General features: G+C 35.2%; 1 protein-coding gene across 1 annotated transcript in view; it reads right to left on the bottom strand.

Moving 5' to 3' along the window:
• The window catches only part of PCDH15 (protocadherin related 15), a 900353-nt gene that overhangs the window by 414617 nt on the left and 458714 nt on the right, over positions 1–27022 (bottom strand). The window contains exon 5 of the mRNA XM_087824418.1: positions 12102–12220. Coding sequence (XP_087680544.1) covers positions 12102–12192 — 91 coding nt within the window. The 5' untranslated portion in view covers positions 12193–12220. The remainder of the gene's footprint in view (positions 1–12101; positions 12221–27022) is intronic.

The raw sequence follows: 27022 nt of genomic DNA, 5'->3' as shown, positions 1-27022 counted from the left end.
AACACATTTCATAGTTCCTGCCATACAGTATCAACCCAATAAAAATGTGTTGAGTGAATAAATATTAAACGAGTGAATAGTGACTAAAGCAATTAGTACATCAGACATACTACATATGCATCAGCAGAGATCCAATGAGATACAGAAAAACGAATTGCTAGCAGAGATGCAGTGATTTATAAGAAAATCCATTTCTGTGCCTGAAGCAATTATGATTATGTCAGAAACCAGAATAAGCATAACAGATCAGGACCAGTGGAGACATGGAAGTTCATTTACATTGTCCTTACTTCCTTACATTTTAAAGCAAAATCTATTAAAAATAAAAATCCAAAAGTACACATTTGGCAATAAATGCCCAAAATATATTTTACATAAAGGTCTGTTTTTACTTTCACCCAAGTTTATTCCTTACAAAGGCCTGTTGTAACCTTCCAATCAGAGAAGGAGAGGGGTGATGATCCAGTGTGATAAACCTATTCTGACATAAGATACTTTTGTTTGTTTTAGAATCATCTCTTCAGATAACTCCTTATATTAAACCTGTTCAAAATGATTTCCAAACCTCAAATCTGAAAGGATGTTCACCAAATGCTTATTAAAAAAAAAAAAAAAAAGTGCTGCTAAATGAAATAAGCCAGTCTAAGAAAGATGATCTCACTTATATGTAGAATCTAATGAACAAAATAAATTGATGAACAAAATAGAAACAGAGACAGGGAAGCATGGAACAGACTGACAGCTGTCAGGGAGAGGATGTGGGGGACTGGATGAAAGAAGGTGAAAGGATGAGCCAAAAGACATACATACATAACACAAAGACACAGAAAACAGTGTGGTGATGGCCAAGGGAAGGGAGGGTGGGGAATGTGTGGAGGTGGGCAAAGTGGGGGAAAATGGAGGCACCTGTAATAGTGTCAACAATACAAGATTAATAATAATAATACACATTGCAGAAGTGTCAGCAAGGATATTTTTATTTTTGTCTAGTTGCATATAATTAAATTCTGCAATAGAATCAATTGGTTAGTGTAATTTGCTAATACACTCAATGCGTGTGTCATCAAACTTGGCATGCATCTAGCATTATGAGAAAAGAAGCATTTTGAAATTCTCTGCGGTTAGAATATCATTTTACTTTGTACATGCTTCTCAATTCACTTGTTCCTCTGCATCTTTAATTAAAGAAAGTGTGTCATATATTTTTTTAAATACAGACTTTTTTCTCTTTTAGAGAAATATGTCTTTGTCATTTGGTATAGATCCAAAAACATGTCCATTTGAAATCTGGGTGCAGGAATCACATAAGCGTAGAATTCTAAACGAGATTCCATTATTTTCAAAGTTTACTGAATATGTTTTTAATATTCTAAGTCATTGATTTTTTTAAAAAGTCTATCCTTTTTTTCACTCTAGCAAAATAAGTCAGCAATCTTAAATTGCAGCATTTCACATTGCAATACATTTGTCTGAAGTCAACAAGATATAATACAGTTGACACTTTCCTGTCTTGGGGAACTAGGTTGAACCTCCTCTGTTTTCAAAGTGCTTTTTCATAAGTTTCTAGTTATTCTTAGTAGTATCATTGGCCAGTTATTCTGTCCGTTAATCTTTTCTACTGATGGGATAGAGCTAGTAGAAAATTCAGAATTACAGTTTCTTTGCAAGTATATTTGCATAATGTATCTTTTAACATTAGCATGGTCATTGTATTCCAAAAATTGATAAAGAATTTTCAGTGAATAGAAGCTGATTTTCTTAGTCTTTAATACATAAATTAGTCTCTGTGTATTTTTGTTTCTGTTTTGGAATGAAGCAGTTAATATTATGCAACAAACAGAAACAGGTCGAGATGTCTTCAAGTGTCATTGTTTTGGGAACCTACTACCAGAAACCACTTTGAAAGCAGCGAGAAAGGGCTGCTGCTCTCAGGTTAACGTATCTAGGAAGCTCTCAGTGATAAACACGCGTTGCAGGAACTCGCCCAGGTCCAGCGTCAGCAGTTCACTGGACAATATTCCTTCTAGTTTTCTTTTTCCGTGACTATATCTCACTTTATATATTCAAACGAACTCCAGTGGACCAAGATCCTACATTTAATTTAAATCTTAGAAATTTAGAGAATTGAAAATCTTTTTAAACTTCACTCTCATTGAGAAGGAAATTGGATGGCATCTCCTTTAAAATATTCCTCATCTGATAATAGAAGGAAGCTCTGGAGGTATTACAATATGTGTGCGTGCACTCTGGAAGTTTTTATAAGAATACACTCTGGGTATGTTTTTCTTTTTTCTAAAATGCTATCTAATTCCTTTCTGTACCAAGGGAGGCTAAAGTGTCTGGTTAAGATTATCTTTTTAAAGTAGATGCATGCGTTAGAAGTCTGGAGTGAGAAAATGCTCATTGTACTTTCTGAAATTTAAATTAGCTAAAGAGAGGCAGAGAGATAACAAGAGTTAAGCAAGGCCGAGAGGGGGAGAGAGAGAGAGAGAGAATTGAGCAGAGAAACATCCACATATTAGTAAATAAAGAGTAATAAGAAGGAACTAACGGAAGTTCCTCTATGTAAAGAGAAACAAATGACAATTGACATAAAGTTGAAGAAGGTAAAAAAAGAAAAAAATTAAAAAAGAAAGAGGTACAGATACCAATGGCTACTGAGTTTCTCTTCTATGCCAGATACCTTAATAAATGCAGCTGAGAAGTTCACAGGCTAGGTGGACATACAATCACACAAAGAATTATAGTACACAGAGAGAAGTGCGTATTAATATACAGTGTGAGATTATGTTTGTGTGTGTGCGTGTCAATGTTTTCAGAGAAAAGAAAATTTAAAAATATTGATTAATGATGAGAAAACATTTAAGTCTACCTTACTTCGATTTGAAAATAGTAATAATTATTATAACAGGTAAAAAACAAGTATGTCATTTTCTATATGCTAGAAAGCATGCTCAGCAGTTTACATGCAAAACATCAGTAAATCCACACAGCAGTCTAGTGAAAGTTGCTATTACCTTTGCTTAACTGATGGAGATCTGAGTCTTAGAGAGATTATAGAGCTCATCCAAAATTATTTATTGATTTTGCCAGGATCTGAAATTGGTCTATCTGATTCCAAAGCCCATGCCATAGATAATCTTCCATATCCAAGAATACAAATGCTTTATCTTCTATTAATCCTCTTATGTTTCCTTTTGCTTTGGTGTGCACATATGAATTTATATGTATCAGGTTTGGACCCATTGTAGCTCCTCATGCATGTTCCAAGTAACTCAAACCTATCTCATTTTAAAATTATTTATTGCCAGAGGAAAGGGGGTGAGGAGAGATGGGAGAGGGCAAAGAGGGGATAAGTAGTGGTGGAAAGAGACTTGATTTTGGGTGGTGAGCTCAAGATGCAGTGTGCAGATATTTTGTTATGTTGTAGACTTGAAACCTGTATGGTTTTATTCACCAATGTCACCCCAATAAATTCAATTAAAAAATCTTTTTATAACTAACCACAACTGACGCAGGCTTTACCACCTTTCTAAGCAGGCAGCATAAATGCCACACGTTTAAATTCAGCCCCTCAAAATCTACAGCAGGTTGATCTATGCCTGTCATGCATCTTTGTTCTTTTTGCTGATATTTCATATAAACTAGGCAGTAACATTCACGAGGTCAAGGAATATATCCCATTTACATCTGCACTGCCAGAACTTAGCACAAAGCTGACTTACAGTAGATGTTAATAAATATACATTAAATAAATGACATATAGTAAGACACGATCCTAGCTCTCCTCGCTCTCAAGGTTTCACGGGTCAGGGTTCGGATGAGCGCCCTTGGTTGGCCCTGTGGCGCTCTGCGTGGAGCGCTGGGAGGCTGGCCGCGCGAGCCCGGCGCCCGGGCCAGGGCCACGGCCCTTCCGCGCACGAGCCGTGGGGCACTGCGTAAGGATGCTTGTATCTTTAGATATTTAGCTTCCTTGTCTGGAAAAAAGGAATGATGATAACAGAAGGCGTCTCCTGGGATTTCAGTGACTCTATATTTTGCCGGCCACGCCTTTCCTCTCCGTGCCCATCAGAAACCCGGCCCCTCCTGGAAGGTGCCCTCCCGGGAGGGGCGGTTTCTCAGGCGCCTAGGCCGCGGGCACTCGAGGGGCACGTACTCCTGGGCCTCACTCCCGCTCCCTCGTTTCACCGCCGGGCCACTTACAACAAGGAGGGAGGAAAGGAAACCATTTCGTGTCTTTGACCTTCAAACCGCCTCCGTCTCCTCCGCTTGCTCTGGCTCTCGCAACGGTTCCTAACCTGCGCCGCCAACCGGCCCCGCAACTAAGCCTGTGAAGGTGACAAAGGAGCTCCGCCCGCCAGGTGCCGCTCGGCTCGCACCCCTCTCCCCAGCTGACGGGGCTTTGCCGTTTAACAGCGGGACTAATGCCGCGCGGCAAAAGCAACGCAGCCTCTGTTTCCACGACTGGATGTGGTTATTTACATAACATGAGGACCTCGTGGGGGTCTTGGGGAAATGGAAGAAAATCATCTATATGGAGGAATTCATTAATAACTACTAAGTAAATGTTAGTGGTTATTATAAGGAGATGCTGTTTACACCTAAAATGGACAGCGGTATGGTTGGTGATTTCAAGAAACCTTTTGAACATGTCGGAATGATGTATATGAAATACAGGCAGACACAGGATAATAGTATATAAGAAGGCACGGAACACAATCGACTGCAGAAACTGAGCACTACAAGCAAACTGCACGAACAGAGAGAGACAGAAATGGACACAGAGACAGAGTCAAAGAAAGAGATGGAGACGGAGAGATAAGATTGCTGTTAGCTGGAGTTGCATGAGGAGATACGCTTGTAAGTGAGTTTTGACTACATGATCATCACAACCAAGTACCTGTTTTGTTACCTTTGGGCATTTATTATCTAACCTTCCCTGAGTGAGTCATAAAACAGCATGTACAATCTTCAAAGCTGCACAGAAATATCTGCATACATCTTAAATCAGAACACCAGCCCAGGATTCTTCAGTCATTCTGAAATTTCCATATGCTCTTTAAGTCTCTTACCTTGAAAAATCAAAATTCACCCTGCAAATATTTTCTGACTATCTTTACCCTAAATTCATCTTCAGATTTTCCATTTGTATTGTCCCAAAACAAACACACTGTACCTAATTCTATTATTACACAGGTCGCATTGTATTGATTACCTCCCTCATTAACATACTTGAAATTAAGAGAATGCCTCAATTTTGTTTTCCTAATATTTTCCCCAGAGTTGCTATTCAATAAAATGTTAACTAAATAAATCTAGAGAGAATTATAAATAAATGTGAGCTGGAGAAAAAGTAGTGATATATGCAGTGGATATATAGTTAGATAAATGCACTGTGTAAAGAAAGTTAGAGAGAAGAGAAAATGACGAAGAATGGGGCTTCATAAGCAGAAAATATCCTAATTTTTTATTATAAAATATGGCTTCTTATGGAAATATAAACAAAAGTGGGGCAATTTTGAACGCACAGACTAGCAAAAGGTAGAATATCCACCAGAAAGGGGAGAAGTCTGACATGAAGATAGTCAGAAAAAGTCAGTCTCTGAGAAAAAGAAAGTTGCAGAGAGCTAGATCAATAATGCTGTTTGCTGAAAGGCTAGAAAATTATAGGATTTACCCAAGAAAGTAGTCATTGGAGGCCTTAGAGAGTGCAATTTTAGTGGAGTTGTGAAAAAAAAAAACGAAATTGCAGAGCTTAAGGAAATTGGAGAAGGAGTGTTAACAGGTATAGAGATTTGACAGGAAAGGACCCAACAAAGGAAAGCCACTCTATTAGGAGTTGTCCCAGTGGTTAAAGACTCCAAAGCAAGCGAGATTACAATTACATTTTGCTCAAATTCAATTTCTATTAAAAACAGCTAAAATCAGTTCTGCCTTTAAACACAGTTAGGATGTGAGCCATTTATTTTTTTCAGTGAGTTCAAATTTTTCAGGTTGTCAAAACCACAAAGGGAAGCATCATCCTTAACAGTTATCACTAATTTTATCTTCATTGCTTGGACCCTGAATTAGACCTTTTACTTCTTTCCCTTGTCTTAACAGGACAAATGAGAGTATCCACAGCATCAATATTTTGTTATTCTAAGTTACACTGGAAAAAAAAGTGTGTGTGTGTGTGTGTGTGTGTGAGCAGAGAGAGAATCCTCTAAGTACAATAATTGGTCTTCTGATTATCAGTGTCTTTTTTTTCTGGCTCTTTAGCTCCTTGGACTTCCACAATATACAGGTAGGTTTTGAATGAGCCTATTACTAGCGTACACAACAGCTATGAGGTAATCCTGTCAGAGGATTAGACAAGGGCAGAGCTTAGACAAGTCATAAAGTTTATATTTCTAAACTTGTTTAGTGGGAAATTGTTGCTGAAGCAAAAAAGAGATGCATTCAAACCTTTGCTCTAAAACAAAATCCATTTGGGGGGGCACAAGGTTGCAGAAGGTTACTCACCTTCAGAAAAGAGGAGACAAGGAACGAAGGTGTGGGGACAGCCTTACAAAGACGATACAGCCACGCTTTCCTCTCGGGATGAAATGTAGTTTACAAAGTTGTGCTGAAGTACTGAGAACAGCAATGCTCTTTGTGTCATTCCATCTTAAATGTCACATAATGTAATCTACACAACGTAAATAAATCTAATGGTTTACAAAGCTTAATAAATACAGCAAACTTTTGGGACTGTAAATCTGCCTGTAGGGAAAACAACAAAGTAACTCTTATAATTTGAATTTAACTTCTCAGAATAAAGATACACTTATAAGATGGAATAAGTAAAGGGGTAAAAAGGAAAGATGTCTACATTGTATTTATAAAAATGTTCTGAATAACAGTATATGCTATCTGTGGTTTTAATTTTATTTAAGATGTGTATTACCTATGCACTATACATGTGTGTCTGTGTGTGTGCATGAATATTTGCTATATTTTTCTATATATTCATGTTGCCATAAGAAATCATATTTAAATGAGGAATTAATTTCAGAGACATGCATGCTCGCTGAAAATTACTTAGGTATAGTCTCCAATAATTACCTTTAATTTAATTATAAATAAAACAGTCTCAAAAGAAATGAGTGCATTGTACTATGTTTAGAGAAAGATAATGTTAACAGGAGGAAAATAACAGAATTAAGCTTAGAATTAACAAACACAAAAAATAAGGAATTTTGAAAAGATATCTAGCGTGATCTGGGCAAGACAGTGAGTGTCCGACAAATAGAGTGCGCAGTCCATGAGGCAGAGGTATTGCTGTGGCAGAGCCCCATGTAACATCCTATAATAGTCTGGTAACATGAATCTCTGTGATCATTTGATTTTTCTTGCAGAGCTAATAAGTTTACCTAACCACCTCTTATTAAGGCATCTAAGGGGGGGAAACAACTGGCTCAGAGACACAAGTACTTAGCTCATTGGATAGTTAAGTTTTTCTTACAATTCTGTTATCTGCATTGCAATTTATATGCCATTCTCTTCTAATTTGTGTAAGCCACTGGCCCTCTGCTTCATGACCACTGGATGCACTGATAAGAATGAACTTTCCAGTCTGGGGTGTCAGAATGTTAGCATCAGACTTCAGAACTTGGTTACATCTTTAATTGATTGACATGTCTATCTCAATACTGACCTTCCGTGGATTATGTAGTAACACGTACGAAAATGAACCTGAAAATGTTCCTCAGACTTCGTTTAACATTTCATTTGAATCAGAAAGCTTTCCAAGGAAAAGATAAAGTCATTTACACTTTTAAAAATAAAATGTAATTTAACAAAGTTAATTCTTCACAGTGTTTGGTAAATTTGGAGAGATATAAAGAAAGAACAAACATATACTGCACAGGAACACAAAATACCCATTTATAAATCAATATGTAAATTTATGAAAAAGAAGTATAATTATTTATAAGTAATGAGGACAATCGTAGCAATAAAGATAAAATATTTAGTAAACATTGGCTATATATGTTGGATGCTGTGCTAAACTGGATAAAAATGAGCTTCAGAGAGTTATTAGTATCACAGGGAACTGAACCTCAGGAAATGTGACTCTACTGTTATAAACTGGGTTTCTTCATATAGTTGTTCTGCTTGTACACTACACAATGTTTACAGTCACATCACAGGTATATGCTGATTTATGCACTAGATTAAGGGAAAGGCAGATTTTTTGGCTTCCAGGCTAAACATTTGAGTAGCCAGGGAGAACCTTTCCTTAAAGAACTCACGTGGCTTTCATGGTCTGCACACACTTAGGGAAAACCTCTCTCCCTCTCTCTCTCTGGCACACACACACATACACACAAACACACACACACTTTTTAAAACTCCTCTAACACTTTGGTTCAAACTTAGTCATACTATTATGATATATATAGTTTGTTTTTTTTTAACAAATACATTTCTTTTCTGATTATGGCAGTGATACATATTCAACATGGACAATTTAAAGTGCAGAAGAAATAATGAAATATACCCATTACCCATATATAATTTACCTCTTTTTCCTCTCTCTCTCTCCTTTTCATCACTTACTTATGGACTCAAAAACAAAATAAACAAAACACAAGCCCTGTGCACAACTTGGTTTGTTTACCTCATTGTGAATCATAGTATTTACAAGAACAAAGAATATGTTTTATAGGTATTTTATCCCACCCAACATACAATTTAGCAGTTGGCCCTGCTTTCTCTGCTTCCCATGGCATCTCCTTCCCAGGCTCCCCACACTCAACTTGAGATCAGGAAACATATTTCCATTCAAACAAAATTGTCAGTATTGTAACACATCAAACTATAGCTAAAATATCAACCCTAATGCTCTGTTGAAGGGAGGGAGACCATAAACTACAAATCTATTAGAGTCTCTAATTTATGTCAGTTTAGCTAAATTATGACTTTTTAATTTAATATAATACTATCAATCTCATTTATTAATGCTTGCTTAGATATGTTGTCATCAAACAAATGAAATGTCCATTATGGAATAGGCCATCTACAAATTTTATTGCTGAATCTAAAAACTTATCCCAGCAATCTGAATGAGAAATAAAATGATTTAAAACTTAGTCAAAGTTTTCAAGTAAAATTTTTGTTATAAAATATTAAAAATAGTAATTATACAATATGTTTTTCTTTGAAACAGTTTCACATATTTGGCTAATACTAGAATGTTCCAGTTCAGGATAAAGTATTTATAAAATAAACACTTTCCATTTGTTTTTCCTTCCAACTCCCCTATGCCTAAGGAAATAAATAGAAAAGCATAGGGACACTGTTCTTAACTAAAGGTCCAAAATAATCCCATCCCTTAATGCAGTGGTGCCTTGGTTTTCCAATGTCTCTGTTGATGAACATTTCGGGTTAGGAACGCCATAAACCCGGAGTAAATGCTTCAGTTTTCGAACAGGCCTCGGAAGTGGAACATGCCCCACGGCTTCTGCTGAGGGCAAGGTCCTGAGGCCCAGCTGTGGGCTGTGGATCCCTCGGTTTTTGAACGTTTCAGAGCTCAAACGGGCTCCCAGAATGGAGTACATTCGAAAACCCAGGTACCACTGTATGAGAAAACCCTAGAATGTTGTACGAATAGCCTTAAGGTATTGCAACATTTTCTTGTTCATCTTTTTCTATCTGAAGCTCTTAACTATGTATGTAAACCAGTTGCCAACCACCAAAATGGGCTAATCCAACCGGTGACTTATCTATGGCAAGGTGTTTTCATTTTTACTTTTCCTTGCATGTATCTATCATGATTTTGACTATCACCATGGTCTTCCTTCAATCTATCCATGTACCTGGATACCCAAGCATTTGAACCAAAAAAAAAAATTGTTCAAGAAATTCATATCACATATTTCAGTCAAGTGTTATTTTGTGTGTTAGCCTTGCTTTGCCTAGTCCTGGTTTCATTCTTGCACAGTATGGGCCCACAATCTTACATGGAGTTTAAAAAAAAAAGGTAACTATGAAAACCATTTTCATGAACAACAAAATAAAAGTAATGTCAGAGTCTCAAATTGAGGGAAGCTAGAGTGAGGTAAAGACCTGGGGAGACCTAAGGGGAGAGACTCATTCTTGCCTCTGGGGGCACAGTGGACGATGCTAGTATGGAAGGAATACTGAAAAGCATATAAAGGTAAGAAATCTCTATAGAACACCATACAGCATTTGTGTTGCTCTGCCATAGCTCCTACCCTTTCAGTCTTCCTGAGTATTGAGTCGCTTACCTCCAGGAGAGACCTGAGAAGGCTTTTTAACCATGGCTATAAAGAAAGTCATCCATGGGGGCAGCGCTTTACGGGGCAGCCCTACTGCAAGCTGTGCCTGGGCAGATACGAAGTGCCATGCCACTTCAGAGAGTAGATTATATGATGGCCAGCAGTGACCTGATAATCTTGTTTGGGAGCCTACGCAAGCACATTTAGAAAGACCAAGAGCTTTAATGAGATTATTAAGGAAACCAATCTATAGCATTATAGGTTCAACCAGGAGTGATTTCCTCTGATAGCCTAAATTACTTTCCTAAAAAGTGCAAGGCTTGAGAACGTCTAATGTTAGCAATGACACTGAACCCTCCCCTGCTTGCTCCACATGAACATGAAATATAAATACAAAATAGAATGTCCGAAGACAAAGAAATATCAACACACTGACTTGATATATATTCCCGGGGCACAATTTAAAATGCACCACTTTACTATGAAGGAATGCTCTTTTAAGTTCCACTGATTTTTTGTTTTTGTTTCAAAGTGGTGGTTGCATTATTTATTTTATTACTGCATTTTTAAATGTGTGGTTAGACCAGAGATTTGCAATCTTCATAAACTGCAATGACATGAACATTAAATTCAGATGCACTGACATCAACACAGTGCTAATTAGCAGAACTTTGCAGGGGGGTAAGCTGTTGACTTGATGAAAATAGTTCCTATTGTGAACTATTCTGCAAATCCTTGAAGAGGCACGTTTCTTTAACAAGAGAAGACTGAGAATGTCTTAATATGTACACAATTTGAACACTGCTTGAGATAAAGTGAATTTAATTCATATATCTTCAGGTCATTCAATTTAAGCAAGCAAAGCACACACAAAATTCACAATCTTTGATGCCACCAATAGCAACTAGATAACAGGCCAATAAAGGTGAGGAGATGGTACTTGCCTGTGTACCCTGAATGCTGAACAAATGTTGGGTAAGAACAGTAAAAATTAAAAGGGAAATGCCCTTTTTTTTCTTCTATTAAACATATATAATATATATACTATATAATATATATATAATACTATATAATAATACTATATATAATACTATATAATAGTATATATATAATATATTGTGTGTGTGTATATATATATATATACACACACTAACTCCATTGTGTAGTATTCTAAGACAGATTTCTTCACATAGCTAAGACAGGCACATTTGGGCCACTGTAGACACAATATGTTAAATAGTTTCTAAGGAGCTTGATAACTAATACATTTTTCTAAAGTAACTAACTAACTATCAGGAAATGACTTATAAAGTCTAATGTGAAGTCATTTATATATTTTTTTCTCTTTCCAAATAATATAGTGGGGAATGAAGTAATGCAATACACAATTAAAGTGCTAACAGTAAAATCACTGATGGCATCCACTCTTGACCTCTCTTGGGAGTCTTTTCTGATAGGAAATTTGGTATCCTTTATGTTGCTAAGCTTTCTCTAAGACCATCGTTTGTGTTTGTTCAAGGGTAACTAAAGATAATTCAAGGTGGTTAGCCTTTTGAATAGCCATTAAGAATTTACTTAGTGAGAATTAGTAACTGTTCAAATGACGGCCTTGTGTTGGATTTTCTATCATTCTGCTACCCTGATTAAGAAACACATTGAATTGGAAGCCACTTCTGCAGGATTATTTTCATTAAGGCAAATTATGCACAAAGCTACTAACCTTTAAAAATGAACTACAAATTAGCATTATTCATTTCTGCGGTGTGTTTCGCTTACCACTTAACAACAGAAAGCCTCACGAACTATAAAGGCCCGACTGAGAGCAGCCTTACTTACCATCATCATACTGGCCCAAGCAGATTCCGAAGAAAGAACCGAGGATAATCCCTGACACTAACCATTTCCAGAGATAAAACTGTTGTAACATCTTCTGTCAAGTTCCACTCAAGGCTGATCTGAAATAACAATAGGGAGAAAGGAACATTTGACGAGCTCATTAATCTGTTATAGGTAAACAAAACTGTCACAGCACAGAAAAGCCTTAACGACTTCATGGTTAATCACCTGTGCCACACAACCCATTAACAAAGGAACACAGCTGTTTAATGCCCTGGAACTCTTTATCCACGTGAATTTGCAGGCAAGTAATCTCTAAGGAAAGCCACCTTCTCTGTTACTTACTTTGTAAGCAAGTAAGTTGAGAATTTAACACACTGATAATAGCAGAAGCACACTCTCCTTAAAACTGAGACCCTGTGAGTGAATCAAACGTTAATCAGTTTAAGTTATTAAATGTATCTTGCCTTTAGCATAATTCAATTATATAGTATGAGTTGTTCAGATGGCAATTTAAGATGGTAAACCAGTTGTTAGTAAAAACATTTCAATAGACATTTGTGTTACACAGTTAAGTAGACAAATCCATCATTAAAATGCCAATTCTTTTTAATACAATGATAAGAGACTAATTTAACCATGGCCAACTAAGACTAAGCATAAACCACCAATTTTTCCCACATCTGTCTTTAGAAGCATTTGGATAAATTTTGTTTTAATTCCTTTGTTTTCCTTTGCAACCTCCCAGTAAATAAAGAAACTGAATGAGATATTAGTGGCCAGTGAACACACCAGCAAGTCATATTGAAAGAATGATGTACTCAGTTTCTTGGTAAACTGAAGAATTTATTCACACAAAATTGCTCAATATGACCTTGCTTATGTGGAGGTAGTAGAAGAATAGGGACTCTGTTCCTCTAATTCAGAAATTCCAGACTCAAATGCCTACAGGGAACAAGATAAAAGCGTGAATTAGCCAGAAAGGACAATAGCTTGGTGAAGGTTGTGATAAACTGTGAAGTGCGGGGGTCTGTGTGAAGGGACCAGCTGGTGCTCAGCACCTGTCATTGCTTTTCATGTGGGAATGCAAACCAGTGTTGCCAGGTCTTCTCATTTTCCAGAAGATGGTAGAAATCCAAATTTCCATGTGAGATTGCCTGGTGTTTAGATGATTGTCCAGGCCTCTTTATAGACTAAATGTTTCTGGCAGGCCATATTGTTCTCGGAGGCCCTTCAGTTTATGACTCCTGCCCAGGATTCGCACTCCTAGACCAGTTGTGGAAACCATTCATCAAGACTCACAGAGAAAATATTTTAATTATGCTTTTACATGCATTTTATTTCATTCATTTTTGTGTTTCTGCGCTTCATAAAGTTTATTTGCACACTAGCATATATAAATACATATAATTTATTTAAAATTTTTTGTAGACTTGCAAGCTCAAAATTTTCTGACTTACAGGATGCACCGTCCTTAAATTTCAAAGGTCACTGCACTAGATCACATACATTTTATAATGGGATCTATTCTTGTGTTTCTGTAAAACTAAAATGCAATCTTTCTAACTGGCCCTTACACTTTTTTTTCTTAACTGGTAAAGGATTGAGCCTCTGCTTTTATAACTTCTTGGCACAGAGAGCCCAAAGAAGAGCCTATCTTTAGACATCAAGAGAACATAACAATCCAAGCTTACTTGAAAGTAAGGTAAAAAAACTGACCAATGCTACTACTTATAAGAGCCAGTGAATTAGAGTGCAGCTTCTTTTTAAATTCAAGCTCTTCAGCTTACCTGCTATATGGCTTTGAGCAAATTAAATAGCACCTATGCATCATTTTCACCATCTCCATTATTACCATGGAGATAACAGAGTACCTACTTCATAGGTGTGTTTTGAGGATTAAATAAGTAAATGGTTATAAATACATGCTTAGAAGAGTGGCTCAAAGTGAGCACTCCATAAGCTTAATATGAGTATTTTTGTCTCAGCATCTGTGGACTCTTAGTGCTTTAACACCTATTTTTCTTAATCTGTCTGTAGCATGGCCTCTAAGGTAGGAATTACTATTCCATCCTGTGGAGAAAACATCACATTCCCTGGCTCAAGATTACAAACTGGTGAATTGACTGAGAAAGTGGTGCAGTTTGCAAGTCTGAAACCTCTGTTAAGTTCATTACAGAAAACAATATAAAATTTCTAAGAGAACACGCACGTGGCTCAGGAGGTTTCAAGGGTTACTGACAGAGCTCAAGACGAGCCTGCCGTGTTGCTCCGTGATACCCAAAAGGAAGGATATTGCACCCCTCTTCCCAAACCTAGAGTGTACTCTAAGATTTATGCAAATAATGGCTTCAATTCCTACTTTTGTGAGAACATTAAGAAACAGAAAATAGTATTTAAAATTAAAAAACAAAAGAGAGTGAAAACACTTAAAGCACATTTATTAGGAAAAAAACAAAACTTAAAGGTAAAGCAATATCTTACCAAATGCCAAAAGAACAAAGTGTGTTAACTTTGTGGGTCCTTAGTCTAGCAACTTGATCTCCCTCTTACTAGCTTAGGTTTTGGTATTATGCTTTCAGAAATTATGGTATTTTCTTTTGTTTCTGATTGAAACCATTTGGTTTCATTTAACAGACTTAAAAATGTAAACAACCTGATGGGTCATAACTTTAAAATCATTAAAGTCACTGCTATTATTATGTCTCCAGAAATAGAACCTCTTGATCTGTGATCCTAGACTTTTTTTTTTATTAGAAGATCACATTTTTGCTTTTTAAAACATCACAATAAAAAATTTGCATAAAATTCATTTAGGATAAATATAGTACTTACCACCTGGAGCAATAGGAATATTTGGGAGAATGTGTTACACTTGCTTATTTTTGAAAAATGAGAAAGATAGTAACTTTTTTTTACTTTTTAATTTATATTTTTATTATTTTCGAAGGATTTTAAATCATTTCAATGGACTCAGTATTTTCAGCAAACTGAAAGCTGTGACTCACCATGTCAACCTGATACTCCCAAATATAGAACACATATTGAATGAAAAAGAAAATCTCAGTTCTCAATAAAGATATGAGAGGATGCCTCCTGGAAAGAGGCGATGCTTATCCAACCAAAAGACTAAGGAGCAGCATGATTAATGCACATATTGTGCCAATCTGCTGACAGTGGCACTTCTGTCATCAAATAAGTTGGAACAGATCAAACGCTTTAGATAAGAAACCTGTTTCATCACTAGTTTTACAATCTCTAGAATTGTAAGAAGAGTTCTTATAAGTGATAAAACCCCAAATCTCCTTAAATGATTGCATATTGTAGATAAATGAAAGACATTTCATACAACAGCTCCAACATGGTGCTTGCCTTTATTGTACGTTCCCCATCAAACTCTGCAAAGTTCTCTGAGTACAGATTTCCCCTGAAATAGTCTTGACCCATAAACGTTATGCTCTAGCAATCTAGGGCATGGCCAGTTCTTAAAAAATGGAGTATAGCTGACCTATAAATAAGTCTGTTGTACTTGTTTTTCAGGAGATAATTTAACTTGGCATGTTCAACACTCTGGTTTTGCCATAAAAATTCGGAAACAGTATTTTACTGTCAAAAATTTTGGAAAACACACACACAGCTCTTTCAATTATGTTATAATCGTATATGTAAGTGGTTTGATGTTCATGAAATTTATGATATATTTTTCCACATGCTCAGGAATATTTAATTGCAATTACTCAAGACACAGCATACCAATTTTGAATTTCACACAATTTTGAATTGTGTTCCCTATCAGATAAAACTAATACTCATTTCTTTGGCATTCAGTGTTCTCAGAAATTCATTTATTCTACAAGCATTTGTGGAGGGTCTCTGAGGTACCACTCACTCTTCTAGGCCATTGAAAAATGTCAAGAAAATAAGTCACTCATACCTCTTCTCTCAGGAATTTTCCACACTAGCAACATGAAGAGAAACAAACAGTAAACATAAGCAAGTTATATAATATGTTAAAAAGTAATAAGTGTATGCCTGGCTGGCATGGCCCAGAGGCTGAGCATTGACCTATGATCCAGGAGATCCAGGTTCGATTCCCAGTCCGGGCACATGCCCCAGTTGCAGGCTCGATCCCTGGTAGGGGGCATACAGGAGACAGCCAACAATGACTGTTTCATCATTGATGTTTCTATCTCTCTCTCCCCCTCCCTTCCTTTCTCTGAAATCAAAGCATAAAAAATTACTAAAAGAAGTATAAGTGTACAAAAACAGAAGCTTGTATTTTCAAAACTTTATACTGTCCGTTTACACTTAATTATCATTCAGAAAATTAAGTAAGATTATAACAGACAAAAATGCTTTCTGATAACATAACTAAAGAACTTCACAAGAAAAACATAACTATTCTAACACCCCAGCTGAAAGCACGCTCGGAGATGTCTACTGTCTAAAATATAGACCTGCTGTTCATTCCTTGGAAGGCTAATAAAGGCTTTTCATTTGCAAATATAAACCCAAAGACTTGTAACATGTAAAGTTCTACCTTTGACATGTGTAGCCCTGCTCCCTCCACCTGGATTGGTTGCAGGGACACACAGCAAAAGCAGCCAAAGTTGACATCATAGCAGTTTTTCCCTCTGGTACATTTTTGACAATATCATTTTTTATTTTTTTTTAACTTAAGCCTCTGTCCCTGACTACTGCGAATTACCACTAATTTCTTTGCTACATCAAAGTTTGGAGCCCATTGCCAATCCTGTGATGAGAAATCCCATATCAATACCATGTCGGGAAGCAAGCTGGAATCTCTCAGTGAAGCGAGAGCTAGACATGTGCATCTGCCCTTCAATAGTCTGTTCAGTCAAACTCTGGTACTTCTAATTTCTGACCACACCTAGACAGAGCTATAAAAATATCATTTGTCACTGTTCCCTATTTCTTGGTAGAAATACATACTATCCACTTGCTGGAATAAAGCAGACTTCCTTTCAAAGCAATCTCAACTATCAAATAGAAGACACAGGCTTTCCAAGGTGACCCCCTCTCAGCACACCCAATATGAATTTCCCTAACTGACTGGTGGGAAAGCTTTCTTCTACCTGCCCACGGTGGGAAGCGTTAAGAATGTTTCATCAATACAGAGAATAGGTATCACCTATAAGCACAACCTGATGAATCTTCTTTTTTCTTTGTGTTATAAATTCCAAGAAAATAAAATTTCAAAGATTCTTCCAGATATATTTTGTCTTTCTAGATAACTTTATATTTTTATCTTATTATAATATATATGATTTATATTATCTATCCATAAGAAATATATTTATGCTTATAATTTTATATTACATATTTATATATGATGTAAAATATATTTATAAAATATATTGTACTTATATAATACAAGTATAATGATATATATTTGCATATATTATAAAATATAATGAAATATATTTATATGACTTTATATTACATTTTTACACATAAAATCTATATAAAGAGATAAATTTAGATTTTATACTTTACATATAGATATCGATGTCATTTTGCATTCATATATTTATTTTAGTCATGAAATGAATTCTGCTTCAAAGACAGAAATGGCCAGATAGTAGTTAATTCTAGGTAAAGTCAGAAAAATAACATATGCTTTCACTGGGCACTGTGAGATCTAAGGCGCCACTTTAGTCTGCCCAGGAAAACCAGGGTTACCTGACATGCCACAATGCCTGAGTGTGCATATATATATATGTATGTGTGTATATATACACATACACACACACACACACACACACACACACACTATCGATGTGGTGGTATCACTTATTTGATGAAAATAATTTCATAACTGAGGAAGTGAAGAAATCCATAGAAATTAATCTTGCCATCACTTCAACTGTTTATGGGCAATGTGTTGCATTTCAGTTTAAATATATATGCAACAATTGTAAACATTAAATGAGACTGGTTTAACTCAAAATACATTTCCTGCAAATACATGATACACATAAGGAGAATATAAGTTTAGAAGTTCTTCTACAAACTTTGGTGTACCTATAGAAAATTCAATCAGTACCTTAACATATCTGTAGGGGGTTTCTTTTTCTTCTTTTTTTAAATAATAGTTTTAATCACAAAACTTTAAATAGAGGAGGGACAGACATTGGTTTTCTTTCTGGGAAATATGCCTCACCAAGCAAACAAATTACTGACAAATATAATTAGCATATGCAATTCACACTTAAACATTGTATCCTATTAGAAAATATTCAATATTCAATTTAATCAATAACAGGTATAAACCACATTATAATAACCTAGACACATTAGTTAGTTTAATAAAATAAATAAGTCAAAATTGTAAAAAGAGAGTGGATTTCAAAACCCATGTCCATTATTGCTGCCATATTGGATATTTGTTTTAGTGATTCACAGGCATTTACTCAATAAGAATTTATTGTATAATTAGTGCATGTCAGACACTCGGCTTCTACTGCAGAAATAAATCAATTTAATCTCCTCATTATTTTACTATTGCGCAAATACCATATTTCATATTTTTTGCTTAATATGTCATTTCAATGTACTTTAGTAAATTGATTCCAAATTAGGAGTATTAAAATTTAATTTCCAATTATAATGAATTTCCATTAAATCTATCTTTTCTAAACTATCATCTCAATACTAGTCTTAGATGTAAATATATTTCCCATAATTTTTTAGGAAAAAGTTTAGTTTGAAAGGAGTGAGCACACTGAAATGAGAAAAGCCCAAGTGTGTGTGTGTGTGTGTGTGTGTGTGTGTGTGGTTTAGAGGGAGAGAGAAGGGGAGAGAGAAAGCAAGAGAAACATCAGTTTGTTGTTCCACTTATTGATGCATTCATTGGTTGATTCTGGTGCGTGCCCTTAAAGGGATGGAACCCAGAACCTTGGCGAGTGGGGATAAGGCTCAACCAACTGAGCCACCTGGCCGGAGTTGATTACTATTTGCAGGGCAGATAAAGAAAACAAAAGCAACATTGAGCTGGTCGTAGAGCATTCCTTATAAAGAACAGCCAGTGTTCACCTGCCAGAGCGGCTCCATCAGCAAATCAACAAATGACACGTGCTGGGAGGATGTGGAGAAAGGGGACCCCTGGTGCACTGCTGGGGGGAATGCAGACTGGGGCAGCCACTATGGAAAACAGGATGGAAGTTCCTCAAAAAATTAAAAATGGAGCTGCCTTATGACCCAGTGATCCCACTTCTAGAAATATATCCTAAGAATCCTGAAACATTCATCAGAAAGGATATATACACCCCGATGTTCATAGCAGCACAGTTTACAATAGCTAAGATCTGGAAACAGCCCAAGTGCCCATCAGGAGATGAGTAGATAAAAAAGCTGTGGGACATTTATACTGTGGAATACTACGCAGCTGTAAAGAGGATCTCATACCCTTTGGGACAGTGTGGATGGACCTGGAGAAAATTATGCTGAGTGAAATAAGCCAGACAGAGAAAGAAAAACATCACATGATCTCGCTTATATGTGGAATCTAAAGAACTTAATAAACTGATGAACAGAATAGATTCAGTGACATAGAAGCATGGAACAGACTGATGAATCTCAGAGGGAAGGTGGGGGTGGGTGGGTGGGGAGAGATTAACCAAAGAACTTATATGTACATATGCAAAACCCAAGGACCCAGATAATAGTGAAAGCCTGGGATTGGGGGTGGATGCAGGGTAGAGGAGGCCAATGGGGAAAAAAAAGGGACATCCTTAATACTCTCAACAATAAAGATAAATTTTAAAATTTTTCAAAAAAAAAAAAGAAATATCATTGTTCAGAAAGTAATTAACAAATATAAGACTTAAAATTAAAGGTACAAATCATGAAAATTTATTTTCTTAAGTCCAGATATTCCCATGAGCTACAGTATATCCCAGCTTCATAGTCATTACAAATTCAGTTTACCCAAGAACGCGCAGTCTCTGGAAACTTTAATTAACTTAAAAATTATTAAATTAAATATATATATAATAATTGTAAAATTTTGTCCTATCAGTGAATGGTAACTCAATATGATTATTGTATTGGTTTCTTTATGTTTGGGGGGCAAATATAACTTAAATAATGTTTTCTTCCTCAAACGGTTTATCTCTTATGAGTTATAAGAACCTCCCTCCCCATGTCTGAGTACACTATTAGCAGAGCCCCCTGTAACCTATAATATCTATTTTTAATATGGGTCTTCATAGAGAAATCACTAAAAAGAAATGAATGTAAGCCACAGAGTCCTATTTTAATACTTTTGTTGAAATGGTAAAATTAATGGAAAGTGATAAATAAGTACCTTGTTTAAGAAGAATTTTTTGAAAAACAAAGCAAAGTCTTAAAACAAATCATGTATGGAAATATAAATTATGGCTTGTTTCTACTTAATTAGCATTCTGGTTTAGTTAAGCAGTAGTCACTATAAAGTTTCCCCTTAGAATTATTGCTAAAGTTCAAAGGTGCAAGTTTTTAATTACTACTCAGAAAGCATGCAGTGTGACTTTTAAAACTTTGAAAAGTCTCCAATTTTACATGATTCAGCAGGATATTTCTCTTAGAAAAAATATCATTAAAGAATACTAACGTTCATGCAAATGAGTGGCTAGAAACTCTCCCCCCCACCAACCACCTTCCAGTTTCAGACTTGGATGAATAAATCAGAATCAGGGATCCTTTGTGGATGAAAGGAAGGAGAGTCTTAAGATTAGAAACTTATTAATGTGATGCCCATGGGAAAAGATGAAATCAGATCTTTGGATGATTTTGAAGTTGCTATTTTAATAATGATTATAGTGAAAGAAAAATTTGAGGAAGAAATAAATTCCATCCCTTTGTCCATACCCACCAATCTGTCATACATTTCAAAAGTATATTTTGTCAAAAGCTGATATACAAAGGGTATATAAAGATTAAAAATAATGAAATACAATTGCAGTGGACGGGATAAAAATGAGTGTTAGGTTACAGAAAAGAGAAATTGGGGAAAGAAGATGCGTGTGTGCATTAGGTTGCGTTATGATGTGTCAGCAGTCACAGTTGATAAGACTAAGATTCAGGAAGATACTGTAAGTAAGTGAAGCTGGCAGAGATAAAATGGGGGGCTGAAAACTTTGCTGAATTTAAACTGATATTAGCTTCTTTGTGCAAATATAATGCCCCATTTTTTGGTCCTCTACAATATTTTCAATAAAACAGAGTATTTTGATTTTAATGAAAACTATGAAATATTAAATTGTTTTAGTTAAACTATTTTTAACACATGGTGTTACCCCCCCCCAAAAAAAAACACCACACAACTGCTTTTGCTGTCTAGCTGGTGGTATAACACTTTGAAAGCTCCAGAATGTTTGTCATGAACTGCAGATTACATAATCATAGCTCTCTGTGTATTTGGGACCACAATACCAACATCGCATTCCACAGAACCTCTTTTCATAGCCACGTTCTTTGAAAATTGTAACAGTTTAGAGTGTCTTTCTGCCTGGAAGAAATCTACCTCAGTAATATATGCAACATCTATAAAGATAATGTTCCGGGATGTTCATGATGAAAATTTTAGTAATTCCATTGTCAGAATTTTCTCAAAAAGAATTTTCAGATGTGTCATGTAGTTACTTTAAAAAATAATACAAAATGTGTGTGAATATATATCCACAAAAGCTTTCTTGGATGCATATCTATCTTACCAGAGTAAGTATGCATTTAGGACAGTCATCATCATTGCTCAAGTACCGATTTACATTCTAAATTTTATAATCATGTGAACAATTTTAAGGATCATACAGATTTCCAGGGTAAAGTCATATTGATGACATGCCCATATGCTTTTTCTATTACTTTTAGGATTTAAAGATGGTTCCAGACAATCTTTTAATCAGTTTTGGGTATTGGCTACTTATCTTTTTGTGAGTATCACTAAGATTGGCATTTAAACTTCCAATAAGAGCTTGTATTTGAGCTTAAAGTTGTGCACTTTTCTCCTTCAATCAAAAATCTATATATATAGAGAGAGGGAGAGTTTAGACAATTCTTTTTTCTGTACAAGTGCACAGAAAAATGCGGGGCTGTAAGAGAGTGGTGATGGTTAGTGAAAGAATTGGAGGAGTGAGTCCATGTTTGTGGAGGCAGACAGGCTCCCCCCGGGGGTAAGCCAGGGGAGGAGCAGCGCAGGCGGAGCAGGGCAGCCAGAGGGGCATGATTGAGGGCAGCCCCCGGGCTGCGAAGGCGAGTGGGCTGCAGTGACGGGCACGCTCATTCATTGCTTCGAGGGAGGGCACAGGACACGGGGAAGTCTGGGCACAAGAAAGGTATGTTGGGGGTTTGAGAAAAAAGACAAGGTATGAAATATTCATTGGGAAAATAATACCATGAATAAATTGGGAAAATGTAACATAATTCTGTAACTTGACATTTTTTGTTTTGTTTGTTAGTTTTTTCTAAATAAATGTCTGTTAATTGCTATATCAAAATGATTTAAAAAAATAAGGGTTTTCATTTCCTCTGAGACTGAGAGGTTAGGTGGTGTCACCAAGATCACACATTAGAATACAGGCAAGTCTTGAAGTGAGATCTTCAAATCCATGTCTTTTCACAACGCTTCGAAACTAAACATACCTTAAACACTGGCATATGTAATGACTGACAGCTTGGCATCCGTGTCTCACTAACCTGAGTCGCAATCCTGACTCTGCCCCTTACATGCTGCATCACTTTGGGAAAGTGTCTGAGCCTTTCAAGGGTCCTGTTTCTTCTTTGTAAAACAGTAATGTGATCATTAAAAAATAGACTAGGAAGAGGTATTGATTATACCACAGCACAAGACAGAAACTTTTCACTGTCATAAGAAAAACAAAAATTATTGGATTATTTTAAGTTTGTAAGGAGATCATTCATATCTATAAGGAAATTCAGATTTCTTAGGGAAATTATATCTGAGATGAGCCTTTTCAGGGTAGAGAATATTTGGATGCGTGGAAATATAAGGGTAGATACTTACAAAAGCAGAAACTGTGAGCAATGCAAGCATAATATCATGTTTAAATTTTTAATCACTGTCATATATTAGGCAATATGTTTTTCTTCTACATCAAAGGTTCTTTAACTAAGATCCACATTTAAAAAAAATGTTTATATTGAGTTGAATAGTGATCCCCAAAAGATATGTCCAAGTTCTAACAATTAGAACATGTGAACACGATCTTTATTTGGAAAAAGGGTCTTTGCAGATAGTAAGTTGAAGACACTGAGATGAAATTATACTGGGTTAACTGGGTAGTCCCTAAACCCAAAGATACGCGTTCTTATACAAAATGCAAGAGGAAGACAGAGAGACACAGGAGAATGCCATGTGAACATGGAAGATGAGATTGGTGTAATGCTGCAATAAATCAAGAAATGCCCAGAGTCACCAGAAGCTAGAAGATGCAAAGATAGATTTTCCCTCAGAGCTTTCTGAGGGAGTGTAGCCCTGCTGACACTTTAGGTTTCTGACTTCCAGAATTGTGAAAAAATACATTTCTGTTTTTTAAAGCCTCTAAGACTGTGCTAATTTGTTATGGCAGCCCTAGGAAACTAATAGAGTGCTTGAATTGGACGTTAGCAATGCACTTTATGTGATATTCTTGAAACTGTTTTTATGACAAAGGAATATATTATGGTATTAAGGTAAGATCGCATATGTAGTAAGACTTAGGATGCTGTCTTGTGCTATAAGATAAGGTGCTCCTATTGTTTTTGTCTTATAATGGATATACTATTTTCCTATTGCTCAGAATTAAGGAAAACTGCCCTATTACTAGGAATTTGGACATCTATCTTTGTTTAAAACAGGCCTCACTTAAGTTGAAAAATGAAAATGAAAAAGCATAACAAAAATTTGGCTCTCATATGTCAAATATGCATAGCAAGTTTCTTACCAATGCAGGAATGAGATTAAGGAAAGAGAATAAGCACAATCTATTCGCTCATCCTGAAAATAAATTAAGTGATGCAGTTATTTTATTAAAAATATTGTTTTGAAAAAGTTGTAAACATACTAAAACTTGGATATGCCTTACTGCTGAAGATCAATTATAAAGCATCATTAAAAAAAATCTAAATAACGAAAAGATAGGATTAAGTGACGCCCCAGGAAATGTCCAAGTTGGTCAGCACCTTCCAGGAGAAAAGGAAGTGTGACTTTTGAAAAAAGACTACAGGTATCTCATCCACTATTTGAAGCATGGCCTGAAGGGACAGTTAATGCTCTTTCCTTTTCATATTCATAAAAAGACAATTTTTATGTTTTTCAATCAGTTCATCAAGTCAGACGTCCTATCATAGAGCCCCTTTGGAAATCCTCAAAAATAAGTGACACATTTTCAAATAAGTAGAAAGTATCTTTACTGAGAAAAACGTTAACAGGTGAAAACTTTTGGTAGAAGCCCCTGTATGGTGGGAGGGCCCCTGTGTAGCACAGCTCATTTGCATTTTCTGAGTAAGAGAAATGCAAGATGATAAAAAATACCAATGTTTACTAGTATACATATTGCCCTTTTTTCTTGAAAAATGAAATATTCTGCTTCCCACACTTGGCAGGACCACATAAAACGTGTGAGACCATGAGAAGAAGTGATATATGTCATTTTTGGACAGATGAAGTAAATAATCTCAGTTCTATCTAGCTTCTCCCTTCCCATGGATGATAATCGTGGGAAAAGCCTTATATTAAGCCTTGGAATCCAGTTGAGCCTGGTTTCCTGAATCATAATATGAAGCATGTCTCTCCTAGGTACAGAAACAGATAAAACTTGGCATGTGTTAGAAATAAAATTTTGATGTTTGAAGTCATTGTTATTTTGGTTTTATTTGTTAATTACCCTCTAGTGCACACACACATATAGACACACACTATGCACTATATATGATATATAGTGTATATTACATATATATATGCACCCATTTATAATTTTCAGTTTAAATCATTTCTAAATTTCATTTTTCATATTATATCACTATAAATTATACTTACCTATCAAGGCACACACAAATACATACACACTAATATAACATTAATGAGAAAAATACATAACAAAACCAGGAGATACCATATTTCACGTATCAGATTGTCAAAGATAAAATCTGGTTATTTATGGTGGAAAAAGTGTGGGGAAACAGGTTCTCTCTCATACATGGTTAATGAATAGAAATGCTACAACTTCTACTGAAAATAATTTGGTGATATCTACCAAATATTAAAATACATGTGTTACAATGAATAACAATTCTATATTTAAAAAATTATGCTGCAGGTATATTCACATATATCTTCAAATATCTTTGTATGAGGTATGATGTATCAGTTGTGATACCAACACTGGACACAATCACAATGTCCTACAATTAGGAATAGATATAGATAGATGCTAGATGACAGATAGATAGATGAAATTCTGTATTATAGATGTAATATACTATATGTATCTATTTTTAAAAGAATTATATTTATATACTGAAATAGATTTTCAAATTTATATTATTAAGGAGATAAGGAAATCATTTATTTTAATAAAACTTGAAAGTTTATATTGAATCTTCAAAGTTTTAAATTTCCTTACAAGAAAATCTAACAATAATTATATGTGCCATTTCATAAAATATATGTAAAGATGTATTTTCATTTTTATTTTATATAAACCCATAGACGGCATATTCTAGTTGAAATAACAAAAATAATTTCTTTATATTTCTCTCTTAATGGCACAAGTTGAAACTATTACAAAGCCAGGTATTGACCAGTTAAAGCAAAAATTCTTTCACACTCCAATGGCAATTGTATGTGTATATTCTCTGAACAGAAGCCATTTGATATCTCAACATGAAAATAAAAGAAGCTTATATTTTTCACTTAATCTGTACACATTAGGATACATAATAAGAAAAGTAGCTTTGAACTTGTCAAACTTATTAAAATAATATTGTGATAAAGATGTTTCAAATTTCATTTTCTATCCTTAAGAAACACCCAGGAGGGTAGACAAATCATTTAGGTCAATACCAGCTGGATATTTAAATTATACCTTCAAAGTTTGCATTTTCTGTATAGAAAATCTCGCAGTAAAAATAATTTTCACTTTATCCTTAAATCAAATAATTTTCACAGTGTGCTCCCTCAGGGAATAAATGTATGAAAATAGTATGTCAATATACATTTAAAGAGAAAAATAGGAAAAAAATACACCTTATCACTGCCAGAAGTATCAGAATAAATAATTCGGCATTCCCTATGATATGTTTTTACACTTAAATTTATATATAATATTTTAAGTAGATCTTATTAAATATGTCAGAATGTGCTTAGATAAACATGCTTACACTGTTATTTCCTTCCACCTTAGTTTTGAAAATCTAGGAATGTGAAATTAGACTGGTAAATTAGTAATAATGCAGAAATAAGCTAACCCTTATCAAAAATTTTATTACAACTCAGGAACTGCACAGATGTTATACTCCAAAAGCAAGTATCTTTAAATCACCTATGAAAAGCAATTATCTTTTCAAAAAGAAACATTTATGAGGAAAATAGCAGCAGAAAGTTGTGTCTCCACAGAAAAAAAGAACCAAGGCTTTTATTTATACTTCACCATTGTGAATGAGAAAATCTGAAGCAGTTTAGTCAATACTTATATTCAGAGCATTTATAAGTATTTATATGTATTATTCACAATTAAGTTAATACATTTTTTAAAAATTAGGTGACTTGACAAAGGGAATTTAGGCTGCTTAAAAATTCCAGTGCTCAAAGAGTAATTCAATATTTTTATATCTACTAGATTGAGTTCTTTCTTTCTCAATAACATTTCCAAAATATTTTATCTTCTAATCACATTTTATTTTTTCTACAATTGTGCAAA

Source organism: Miniopterus natalensis, chromosome 14, assembly GCF_054644295.1.
Source record: "Miniopterus natalensis isolate mMinNat1 chromosome 14, mMinNat1.hap1, whole genome shotgun sequence".
In the NCBI taxonomy this organism is placed as follows: domain Eukaryota; kingdom Metazoa; phylum Chordata; class Mammalia; order Chiroptera; family Miniopteridae; genus Miniopterus; species Miniopterus natalensis.
Note: the sequence above shows the minus strand (reverse complement) of the source record. Positions and strands in the feature narration are given on the sequence as shown.